This window comes from Lemur catta, chromosome 8, assembly GCF_020740605.2.
Source record: "Lemur catta isolate mLemCat1 chromosome 8, mLemCat1.pri, whole genome shotgun sequence".
Taxonomy (NCBI): Eukaryota; Metazoa; Chordata; class Mammalia; order Primates; family Lemuridae; genus Lemur; species Lemur catta.
The window spans coordinates 14,220,698-14,233,483 of record NC_059135.1 but is presented as its reverse complement, the minus strand read 5'-3'; the positions used below and the strand labels follow the sequence as shown (position 1 = coordinate 14,233,483).

The following is a 12,786-nucleotide window of genomic DNA, read 5'->3' as shown; positions in this document are numbered from 1 at the left end:
CCTGGAGGAAGCACACTTCCAAGTGACAGTGAAGGGATTTGGTAGCTCTGAGAGCACCAAGGGGAGAGGAAGGGAGGTAGACTGGAGGGGTTTTCTAGATTCCACACCCACAAAAATATCAACTTCAATCCTTAGAAGTGTGTTTAACCAAGTTTCTTCAAGTGAATACAATCGTGGGTCATGTGACCTTATTTGTCCGTGGCATATTCTAATCTAAAAGGTTCCATTCGAAGTGAAGTATATGTTTTGTTGGGCTCCCCACTGCCAAGTTTTTATTTATACTACAGTCACCAGTTCCCCAAAAACAGCAGTGTTGGGCAAGTTTTCATAACTGTTTATTCATTATAAATAGTAAATATTTACTGCACTTTTTACATGAAAGACATTTTTACAACACATCGTTGTTGGTTGAGGCTGCAACACAAAGATAGTACTTCTCTTGTTCCATCACCCTCTAAGACCAATGTATGAACTAAACTTGGTACTATGGCTAGTCGCACTAACTCTCTACGTCGTAGTTCTCAGCTCTAAAAGGAATGTATTTGTGCCTACCTCATTCATGTTTCCAAGAATAGAAAGAAATAAATAACACTGCCTTCCACCTTCCTGTTCCTCTTAACATTGCAAAAAAAAAAAAAAACAAATTTATTGACATTCTAAAATGTCACCACACAAATGTTTGTAAACCTCAGTTCCTATTACCTTTTAATGTTGGATATCAATGTATAATTTAAAAGTACATGAGAGCCACATGAACATTTCTGTTCTTGCCCTGCCTTTCATAGAAAAGAGAAGAATGTAAACGTAATCATTTTAAAAGCATTATCCTCTGACATGGTCTGTAATCAAAAGGAGCGAGCCAGGTGTTGGTTGTCCAGCAAATGGTGAATATCACTGCAATGAATTACGGGCTGCGAAAATAAAAGCACCTGCAAAAATATATTTCTGATTTTGCTTATATCACGCCTTGGGCATTGCCAAAGCATCGTGAGGTATACGGTACTGCACACTGATAAGCAGATATGTGAACGCATGTCACCTCCTCTCCACCACGCTCTTCCCCTCGCCCATGGGGGCCTCCAAATGAAGAGGAATTGGGAAAAAGTCTCACACCTCTTCCCACACCGAAAACAAAACAAGTTTTTCTTCCTGTTAGCCCCATATCCTGTTAGCAAGATGTGTCTGGGACATTTATGGACAACTAGATTACAAAGGAGGATACGATAACAAATAATTTATTTGGGAGGTCCTTTACATCTAGTCTAGTTTCCTAACAATGGTGGCATTTATTTTTATATCAATTTCCAGTGTGTAAAAGTGAAGGATTCCTCCATTCCTGCTTCATGGAGTGAGCAGTTTTAAAGTTGTAGAAGTGCCAGCATTGGACATCAAACATTTTATACTTTAGAGTATTCTCCTACTGTATTTTAGAACATTCTGCTTGCCCAAACCAGTCCGGGAAAATCTCAGATACGCATGTACACACACACACACACACACACACACACACAGGCACACACACAAGAATGGAATGTTTTAGCTTCTTGATCATCAGCGCTGAAGAGCTGGGGTATTTTGATATGTAGCCATGTTAAACCATTGCCTTAAAATGTTGCATTTGTCTTTTATTGCTCCAGTTCTTCCTCTTCTTCATTGCTTTTGTCCAAGTTCAAATGAATTTGAAACCAACTACTGGAGGAAAAAAAATCTATCACTCTCTTTTGTCTCCTGTCAGGACCCCTCCTCCCTCCCAAAAAAGGGTAATTTTTTTTCTGAGAAGATTCTTCATGTCTAGGCTGCGAACACCAGAAACAGGGCCAGTTTTAGCTTCAAGTGGACAGTTCTCTTATGCGATATCTGGCTTGAGATAATGAAAGGCACCTGGAAGGAAACACACGCAGCTTTTTAGGTCGTGCTGGGACAATTCACAGTAAGGGGCAATATCAGCTACAGGCTGACAATGTCATATTTAATACCATGGTATCAAAGGATTGAAACTAATATTTTTATTCCTGAGACAAGTTTGACACAACTCTGTGTCCCTGGGATTATATCCCATATGATCCTTGAGCTGACCTCATTAAGAACATGTGTTTCTAATGTTAGGGATTATTTCATTTTGGCCAACCCCTATGTTTTACCTAGTGGCAATCAGGTTTCACGTCTCAGCAATTAATAACCACAAGATGTTGTTGACATCAGTTAAGAAAATAATTATACAAGGGAGCCCTTGCTGGAACAATCAGCTGGCTTTGCCTCAAAATTGATACTGGGATGTAAGGCGTGATCATGCCTCTAGCTTCCCTTTCTTAAGCAAGAGTTGAGTTTATCTCCCTTTCAGGAGTGATTACACCCTAGAAAGTCCAAGGCTTACTTTGTCCATACTGCCCATATTGGTAGCCTGTGACAGGGTCCATACTGTAGCCCGTGGTACTATAGGTGGGTGGACAATAGGACTGAGATGTTGGCAGACTGTCCAAGCTCTTCATGTGGTCTAGCCTCTGACTGCAGCTGGCCGACACCGTGGTGGTAGGTTCCAGGCCCCCGGTGAGAGGGGAGAGCGCGTAGTCAGTCTGGGGCTGATGAGGTACCCCTCCGTGGTTGGTCAGGAGTCCCATTACCTAAAACAAACAGGCAGATCGGGAAGAAGTTAAAATGCAGAGAGGACCAGATCGCAGCCCATAGCTCAAAGAATCACTCCCCGGTCCAGTTTTTTATTTCTTTGGAAATTTGTTCAAAAGCTGTCCGGAAGACTAGACCCTCAATTCAAAGTGACAGAGATATTACATCATGCCCGATGATAACATCTGACTGCAGTTCAGCAAAAGAAAAAGGGGAGGGAGAAGGGAGGGAAAAGGAAAGGAAGGGAAGAGAGGAGGAAGGAGAGACTGAGATTACGCCATGTCCCCAGTGATAAAATCAGGCTGGAATTTCAAAGAAGGGACAGAAAGAGGAAGAAATCATTGTATATGTTCATATAGAAAAAAATTTCTCATCCTTTATTATATCTGGAAGTTTCACATGTGATTTTAAAAAGGCGTTCGCTTATTTTTTTAACAAAACTTAAATGAATCCAAATCACGTTTTTTTTTTAATGTATTTTGAGACCTCTGTTTCTTTTTTCATAGTATGCTTCTCAAGAAAGCTCCTCTCCTTACCTTGGCCACCCTTTGATAATTAGAAATAATTCCTCTCTCCCTGATGTTCCCTTGTGCTTTACTCATCCCTCCCACCATATGTTCATTAGCTCGGTCACCTATTTTGACCGGTGAGAGCTTCGAGAGGAAAAACCTGCTCATTTTCACATCCCAGCCCCTAGAACAGCACCCGGCACATATGAGGCGCCGAGTGAATGACAGTAAACGATTCTCCAAGTAACAACCTCCATCACTTATCCTTCTATTTCTTCTCTAAACCAACATTTCACAGACAAGAAGTGTTAAAAGGAAACCTGAAATGCAAACATGTTCTAAAAAGTTCAGTTTTGTAAATAACCCTGGAGAGTGAGACGTTAAAAAAAAAAAAAAAAAAACCTGGGGTAACAGAACAACTTTAAGATCAGCATGGCGAAGTGTTTCACAAACTCAAGCTCACTGACCCTTTACGACACCTTGTGATAGAAGTAAGTGGATAATTAATTTTGCAGCTGGAAAACTGCCACAGGGGAGAGGACGTGATTTTTCTCAATGTTGTCTAATTCCGTGGCAGGGCTCAAAAGCATCTGCAGAAGAAATCTACTGCTGGGTGAAGAGCACCCAAAAAAAAACACACCTACTTACAAAGTATTGAAATACAGGGTCCCACAATTATACAACATGTCCATAATAGTCCTGTTTTATTTTAGAAAGTCTGAAGCCTTATGGGGGTTAAAGTGCAGAAATAAGAACTAGAAGAGACGGCAAAAATGAAAACCAAGCCCTGACTCTAAGCCATCATGCTAACCACAAAAGCAACCTTACTCAAAGGTAATTCAGGCAACAGAATCTTAGATCTAGGAGTTCCAGGAGGGCAGGCGTCAGGCTCAGGCAGGGAGCTCTAGTTTTGCATCCCAGAAAGCATTCCAACTCAGATTCCAGAAACAAGGATCCCATAATTCCCTTTGGGAAGGGTTTGCATAATCCCAATAGCTAAGCAAAATCTTCTTGAACTAAAGCTTTCAACTGATCCATTTTCAATTAGCCCCAAAAGACACGGAGAGAGAGAGAAAGAGAATCTGTTTACCACCTACGGTCACTAGAACAAGGGTTCTCTAGGGCCCTGCCCAACACTGTTTATAGCATGTTAATCTCTTCATTTCCTCATTTTAACAACTTGATCATCACCAAGAATGCATTTAAATTATCTCCTGGATGCTTTTCCATCTACCTAGATTCTTTCCTTTTTGCCTTTCTTCGAGCTTATGTAGATAATTTTATAGTGTATACTTGGAAAATTCACAAACTTCAATTGATATACTAATTTATTAAATATTTTATTTCAGTCCAAATTAGACATGTCTATTAAAAGAAGAGTCTTTAAATTAGAGATTGTTCCGTACCAAACACACTCTTTTTCAAATCAGGAGCACATTTTTGTGTGCTAAGCTGATGGGTAAGAATGTACAGGGAAAATAAAAATATGAAAAATGTGGTTTTTTTTAATAAAAAAGGATAATGACACAGGCAAATCTTTTACCATAAATAAGTTGTGTTAAGCAAAAACCAAGAATTTAGAAAAAGCAATTTTGTGACTGTTTCAGTCCAGAGAGGAAAGATATCCAGTGATACTGCATAGGAAGGACGTATATTTCAAACTAACAGTGTCCTTCATGAAGATATTTACTTGAAACTCAGTTAATGGTATGTCACTTTAAGGGAGAAATGGAATACTTTATGTACAGTGCTACTTAAGCTCAGAGCAGAATTTTATTCAAAACATGCACACTCTCCCATGAGCTATATGTACATTTTTGTGATAAACTTTTTTTTAATCCCCTGCCATGCATTTCTTGTTTGCATAACTTTGAAGACAGCAATAACTTTGTTTATGGGTGGGGAGGGGTTGGTGGGACCACGAAGATCCTAAAAGAGAAGAAACAAGTCATTGCTATAAGCAAAAATCAGCTTATGATGTTGTTTGTGGAGCAACTTTTTGGAGTTGCTGCATTAGAAAATTCTTTAGGAGAGGATTTAACTTTAAGACCTTGAAATATATCTATTGAAGGATGGAGAAGATCCCTGCCTGCAGGGCCATGTTCGAGGGCGATAGAAAGATAGCTCCTCCAGGGTCAGGGCAGAGGACCTTCAAGACATCCCAGAACATGACCTAATAGGAAGCCTGCCTGTTGGGTCTTCCTGTGTCAGCATTGTCACATACAGGAGGCTAACAGTTAAGGGCACCTGCTTTAGTGTTAGCTCTCAACTCAGCAGCCAATACCTGCGGCGGCTGATGTGAGGGAATGAAGGGGACCAGAGAGCAGTTATCCATGGTTCCCTGTGACTTCCCTGACAGAGCCCACGAGACCGACATTCTCTCACAAGTTCTTATATCCACTAGGAGAGTCACAGTGTTACAATCATATCTCAAGAACTGTATAAGGGTGGGGAATGAGGCACTCATTTCTTCCCATATTTGGTTTGAAACTGAGATTAATAAATAACTATAATGTGATTTATTTCAATATTTCACATTGAGAAAATTTTGGAAATATACCCCATTTTCATAACCAGTCATTTAAAAATTAAAAAGAATATCTGTTTTAGGGGAAAAAAGTGAATATATCAATAGAAAATGCATTACGTTCCTCTAACACAATTTAAAACCTCAAAACTCAGCGGAAGGGTCCCATTACACTTTTATGTCTGTTTCTTTAAAAGCTATTTTGTGTTTCATGTGGTTGACAGGAAGCTATGGAAATTTCTTTCTATGCATAAAGAAGTTGGTAAATGAACTTCTTAGAACTCCCCCAATATGGTTATGGAATGTCTTCTAGTCAGATTTTCTCTTGAAGAATATTTTCAGAATTTCTTTCATAATGCTTTTCCTACAGCAATTTGTAATTCAAAGCCTAAAATAAAAATCTCCCTTTATCGTAATGTGGACCTTTCTTTCCTCCTTTTAAACCATTAGGAAGCTATTTCTGCCATGGGGCTGGCATTTTTTGCCTAATTTTTTTCATAATTTGGGGTGGGAGGAATCTCAATTGCCTGGTTTTCACAAACTTCAGAGAAAAAGAAACAAATTCAAGGCTACCCAAGTTCTATCCCCTGAACACTGGTCACATTCTTATTAAATGCCAGGTAAATCCAGGAGACGAGATGACCAGAAAAGGAAGTGAGTGGAGCTCTTTCTTTTTATTTCTAGTTGGGAGGCATCTGAAAAAAGTCTTTTTAGCAGATTTCTAAATCGATACCTCCAAAATGTTTCCCAGACATCATTTCTAAATTATTTCATGGATAACCTTTAAAAACAAATTCTAATCCTCAGAATCTCGTGCCCACACTTTTCCCGCCGGTTCCTCTGTCTTTTGCATTATCAGAGACACTTTCTGAAGATCTCTTTAACTCATTCTCAAGTTTTAGAATTCCAAATAGGTTGTTTATATCTTGATTGGAAGATTTTATGGTACAGGAAAAAGTAACTCTTTATAATTACTTCATGCTGTATTGCTCTTGAATTAATTTTCCTATTGTAAGATTAAACATAAAAGATAAAAACTATGGACCAAATTAAGATTTACATTTAAAATGATGTGTCTGGAAAATATTTGTCTTGGCACAAGAGTTATGGTTTTCCCGCCAGTTGAAAGTGCTTAGAGCTTATCAGAAATCTAAAATGATTTAGCAAATTATGGTTTACAACTAGGTGCTTCTATTTTCCTTAGTAGGAATCCTGGTTCATGTCTTTCTTGCTCTTAAAAAATCAGATGTTCTTCTAATTTAACATTTAATAATGCACATTTAGTTGCTTTTTAAAAAATCATTGTGAATTACGGCTTTGTATAATATGAAGGGCTTTTTTTAGCCTCATACCCTTCCCTCCAAAGGTCTACTAACTACATATTTTTTTTTATTTAGATATAACGTATATTCAGAACCAAACAAAAATATTTAGATGTTTATCTAAATGTTTTTGGCTAACATGGGTGTTACTGGAGTCATCTGATGGTTACATTTCAGTGATTGTATCTTTGAGATTGAAAAAAGCCTAAATTCAAACAGCAGAGACTTTCTGGAAATGTCTTCAGATTCAAATGCCTTAGGAATTATCCTGCAGTTGATTAGCATCTAAATAATTAGATTTTTGGTCCTGTCTGTTTGAAAGCTGTAAGAGGGAAGTTGCCTAAAGGCAGAAGTTTCTCTTAAGGTATGAATGGTGACCTTCTCACCCATCCTGAGAGTTATAGGAAAGGCATGGCTGACCTTTACCTAACCAGCTAGAAAACCTGTGCACATAAAATGCCCGGGTAAATATGTCCTTATTTTTTCTTGTAATCCTTAGCTCACATTTTCCTAGTAATTATGTTTAATGCATGATGAAAAAGATGAAGAGTGCCAGACAAGTGGGGTTCATATGTGGCACATATTTCCAAATTTTATTTGTAAAGACTACAGTAAGTCTTGTCTCAGTTAAACTCTAAAGGACATATATATATATATATATATATATATATGCTTTTATCTCTAATCCTGTGACCAATTACAGAAATAACTTATATTTTATCAATTCTTTAGAATACTTATTTCTCAATAGAGCTAAGCAGTGAAATTGACAGCAATATTCTTTAGGAACTGATGACTAAAATATAAGCCTAGGCAAAGAATTAGCACAGAAATGGCTTTCAAAAGGTATATACATATCCTATGTATATACACACACACACACACACACACACACAGAGTTTACTTCAAGCCAATGAACAACCATACCATATCCATCTATTATCAATAAAATAAAGCCCATTAAGGAAAAGCTTATTCCACCTAAATGAAAAAGTAGGCCAGTTAATACAGTTAGCATTTGACTATGTTAGACCCACCATGGGCATAATAAAATTCTCATATGTTTGAATTCATTTACGCATGCCTGCATTTAATATGCTTTGTGACCATGTCTACAATTAATATGATTTATGAGAAAAGAGCATGTGCAATATTGGGGGTATAGCATATATATTTTCTTCTTCTATGAATGAAAAATATAACAAAACAGCTCAAGGAAAACTGTTGGCCGCTAGCATATTAAGATGGACTGACAGAGCCCTGAGTAAACTTGAAGGAGTTAATGATATCCTCTTATCTGACCCTGACACATTTGCAGCATGTAATTTACAGAAGCTCTGTCCAGGGAATCTTGACAAATGCTCCTAACGATGTCAGGGCAATGTTCCATTCTAATGTAAAACAGATGTGGGTCAGATACCCTCATTCATCACTTAACACCGAGAGTCTCCAACTCTCTCTGAGAGGAATGACATTACCTGCTGTTAGCTCTTCTCATTTCAGGAAATTTCTCACAACCACAGTAGCCCTAAAGAAGGTGCACTCAAACCTATCACCATTTCAAAAACCAGTCTGAGAACATGACTGTGGAAAATCAAACATATATCTTGGTTTCATTTCATGACTACTTCAGGGTACATTTACTAAATATTAATTGACCCTTTGAGACTTAGGATTTTAAATATAGAAAAGGAAAAGCTCTATGCTTGGGCAGCCCCCAATACTTCAAGGAGATAACTTTTAAATATTTCTCTTTCATTGCCCATAAACTAAACTTGCATTTATGGACATGCAAGACCGATTCGCCCTAATAAATTTATAAATGAATTCCTTGCTGAACCTTAACTGCACGGCTTCACTCACAAATAACTTATAATAAACTAGAAATAAGGGTTTCAACTCTGCCCCTCCCTTTACTTGGGAGGGTTGACTATACTGTATTCCCGTTCCCCTGAAAATTTCTCCTCCATCTAACACTCTAACAACATGGAGAGCAGACATTCTGACCCCCTAAAGCGTGGAAAGTGGTTATCCAGCTCAACAAGGAAATTTCTTCTTCTTTCTTTCAGACCATGTGTGATGTAGGCAAATATTCCTGACTGCTCAAAGTCAGTAATATAAGGCTCCACCTACCAAGTGTCTGAAGACTATAGAAAAGAAATTTCCCTTCCCTTCTCTTCCTTGTGAAGAATGCTGTGTCCTTAAGATAAAGAAGAAAAAAAACTGAAAAGACTTAGTGATACTGATTTAAATGTGGTACTGATGAGCAGATGTCAGGAAAAATACTTCTATTAACCATGGGAAAGTGGAGAATAGTCTTGCAGAAGTCTGAGAACGAACATACTCTTTGAAAAATGCTTTCTGGTTTGTTTCAGAGGCTCTGTGGCAAGGCAGGAAAAGCATTCATTTACTATGCATGGTACTTGTAGCAACTCCACACATGTGAGACATCTGAGAATGCAGTCCTCCAGGAACAAGAAGCTACCACACCACTAAGCTAAAATCCGATTTACCTTAATTCACTCCCACACCCAACTCTAAGGACGCTAAACCAATAAAGACACTGTGTTCTTTTCTCCACTCGAAAATGTATTTGTGTTCCTGATCATAAATTGGGCAGTGGCTATGTCTCCCACTCCACAGACAACCTGGTGTAGGCTGGCAACATCCAGGGCCCACAGAGAAATCACTTACATCGTTCTTTGATCTACAGAAATTAAGTCTGCTCCTGCCGATCTTAACAAAACAAAATCTTAGTAATCTAATGATTAAAAGAATGCTCCTCAATTGGTTAACTCAAAATCACTTAGGTTGTTCCTTACATTCCAAAACTTTTCTATTGTACCTATTATTTTAACTACGTTTTTTTCCTTTGCTGATGAGAGAGAAGCATCATTGTACAACAAATTCCCCTGCCTTTGAGGTAAGTATCACGCTCCTAATTTATCCACTGTCTAGCATAATAGAAGATGGACTGCATATTTTCAAAAATGTGTTCATGTAAATATTATATTTTAGTAAGTCTTATTTTAATAAGAATAAAAAAAGGAAAACAATAGTCCAAACCTCTTCCCTCTTCATCCCTAGCCCCAGGCAATGAAGGATGGTTGGCTTTTGTTTTCATTGTAGTGGGTTTTCATGTTATTATGATCTGAATTACTCCAACAAAACCAATTTTAGTACATTGTATTTTTGGGTACTACCTTATCCAGGCACATTAAAATTACTGCATTCTGAATGGACATCAATATGAGTCCTTAATTCTTTCAAATGTCTAAATGGAATACTTGAAAATACTCCAGTCCTTAGAGAAACTGCCTTTTCTATCATGTGACTCCGTTTCCACATTTGCTTTATTTGCCTTGGACAAACAAAAGTATATTTTTATCAGAGGTTTGTATAATATTAAGTAAACCATAATGAAGCCCTGTTGTAATATTATTCCTTTATCAAAAAGCATTTAAATTTCCTAAGTACGATGTTCCTCGATATAGCTCTATGGGACAATTCTTTTTCAGTATCTTCCAAGTTTAACAAGAAGATGCAACATAATATAAGATAGTTCAAACAACCTCTCTGAAGACACACAGCTAGTAAGTGGCTGATAAGTCTTGGAATCTAGTGCTTTTGACCCTGGGGATTTCTTTAGATCAATGAGTTACATTCACACTATAATCAATTCATTAAACAGGAAATCTGTCTTTTCTTTACTCCTTCCTCCGCCTTATCTAAACATTATTAAGCAGTTTATAGCCTCTTGTTTAAAATTAGTCTCCCCCCTCTCCAGTTCTTACACAGAGGGCTGACAATGTGTTGAGGTCAAAGATAACATCAGACATTAATAGAAAGAAACATGCACCTGTGGAAAAAAACCAAGGGAATCGTTTTAGAAATGAATGGATCATGAGTTCAGTCTCTACCTGGTTTTCCATCATTCAGTATTTCCTGTGAAATGTTCCTCAAAATGTGATAGTTTGGTATTCAACAAAAGTCCTCTATGGTCAAATTAGAGAACATGGAGTTAAACGTGTTCCATACTATAAGACTTGCCAGAGCCTTTAGAAGGCTAACGTGCACTGGAACACTGAAAGACAAAGTGATATAATTTGTGACTTTCACCAAAATTTTTATTCAGAATACTTTCCCCCTAAACGACTGTTCCAAGGAGCCTGTTTTGGGGAACAAAACTTTATTATGAGGCATGGCTTGGTTTCGGGATGTTCAAATAGTACCATTCCTCTAGAAGCTTATAGTGGGTAGAAGTGGATACATTATAATACAATACAGCTTTAATAAGGTATATAGTAATGTAGCACCAACAGAGGCTAAAACAAGAAATTCTGCCTGGAAGAATCACAGAAAGATTGACATTGAGTTAGAAACAAGAAGTCATACAAATAGAGGGTCAACTCTACAGGGAGTATTTTTTTTTTTTTTTTGAGACAAGGTCTCGCTGGTCTGTCACCTGGTCTAAAGTGCAATGGTGTCATCACAGCTCACTGCAGCCTCAAACTCCCCAGCCTCAAGCAATCCTCCCTACTTGGCCTCCCAAAGTGCTGGGACTACAGGTCTGAGCCACCGCACCCCGTCTGCAGGGGGTATTTTTAGATCTCAAAACAGATGGAATAGCTTAGCTAGAATTTCTTAATGCAAGGTGCTCAAAATGAGACATCGGTGTTTTGTGAGAAAGAAAGGATAGCTATTTCTTTAAATAATGCATGCTTCCTCCATCAGTTCAGTGCTGAGGATTACTGCGCATTCATCCCACAGCTAAGAAATATTCCTTTCAACGTAGAAATACTACCCCATGATTGTGCAAAGTACCTTGTCTCCAGAGGTCTCCCAATTTGCTGTCTGTTCCATTGATCAGCAGGGACAATACAATCTCTAATCTCAGAAACTCCAGTTTACTGAACTCAAGCTACATGTCAAGGGTAATTTTTAAATATCATACTATACATTGAAAAATATACACCTCTGATGAAACCCAGACTGTTTAGCAGAGACAGATTCTTTAGGGGAAAAAAAAACAAAAAATAGTACACAACTAATGACTGAATCAAGTCTTCTGTGTCTGTAGTACAAAGCACACATTCAGCCCCTAATTGAATAAATATGCAAGTATTCAGATTTCTGAAGATATTGCCATTTTGCAAATGCAGTAATAAATTAAAAGCTTTACGTTGCATTCCAACCACATATAAAGGGTTGATTCAGGCCATTGGTCCCACACTAGTATCTAGCATAGCTTTTCTGTGTATTATTGACTACAAAGAAAAACTTTTTATGCTGGTAGCTTAGTTAGAGAATAGGCAATCACACTCCATTTTTATTCTCCTCAATGGCTAGAAGAATTCAAATGGGCCTAAAAACCATAGAGTCGTTGCATTTGATTTGCCCAACGTACGGGAGAACATAGCTGACAGAGTTTCTATTTAAATCAACTCAGCAGACATAAAAAAATTTAATTCAGCAAGAAGGGGTTTTCTTGTGGCTCATTTCAGTGACATGATGTAAGATTCAGTCACTGGCTGGTACTTCCTCCCTTTCTTTAAAAAGGAGATTTTGGCCAAGTAGTTGTTTCTCTCACAATTCTCCAAATCTAACTAACTCAAGAGGCTATGACTAGCGCAGACATAAACCAGGGCTCTTCTCATGTTCTTTAAGTGCAGCAACCACAGCCTTCAGAGAAAAACCAAAGGCACCAGGTCAATTACAGCCTGCATTGATTCAACAAATGGATTAACAGCAACGTTTTCACCACGGAGCAGAGCATCTCAAAAACCTGATATGGCAGAATGGAAAC

At 38.0% G+C, this 12,786-nt stretch overlaps 1 protein-coding gene across 4 annotated transcripts in view; it reads right to left on the bottom strand.

The window, feature by feature from the left end:
* Window positions 1–318: 318 nt before the first annotated feature.
* Window positions 319–12,786, bottom strand: part of PAX3 (paired box 3) — a 91,799-nt gene continuing 79,331 nt past the window's right edge. For 2 of the 4 annotated variants that reach the window (XM_045560204.1, XM_045560205.1), the window contains exons 8-9: window positions 2,375–2,621; window positions 319–1,881 (exon numbers count right to left, since the gene is read on the bottom strand). In XM_045560204.1, the coding sequence (XP_045416160.1) occupies window positions 1,847–1,881; window positions 2,375–2,621 (282 nt within the window). In that variant the 3' untranslated portion in view covers window positions 319–1,846. The remainder of the gene's footprint in view (window positions 1,882–2,374; window positions 2,622–12,786) is intronic. The other 2 variants (XM_045560202.1, XM_045560206.1) reach the window with 2 other exon arrangements.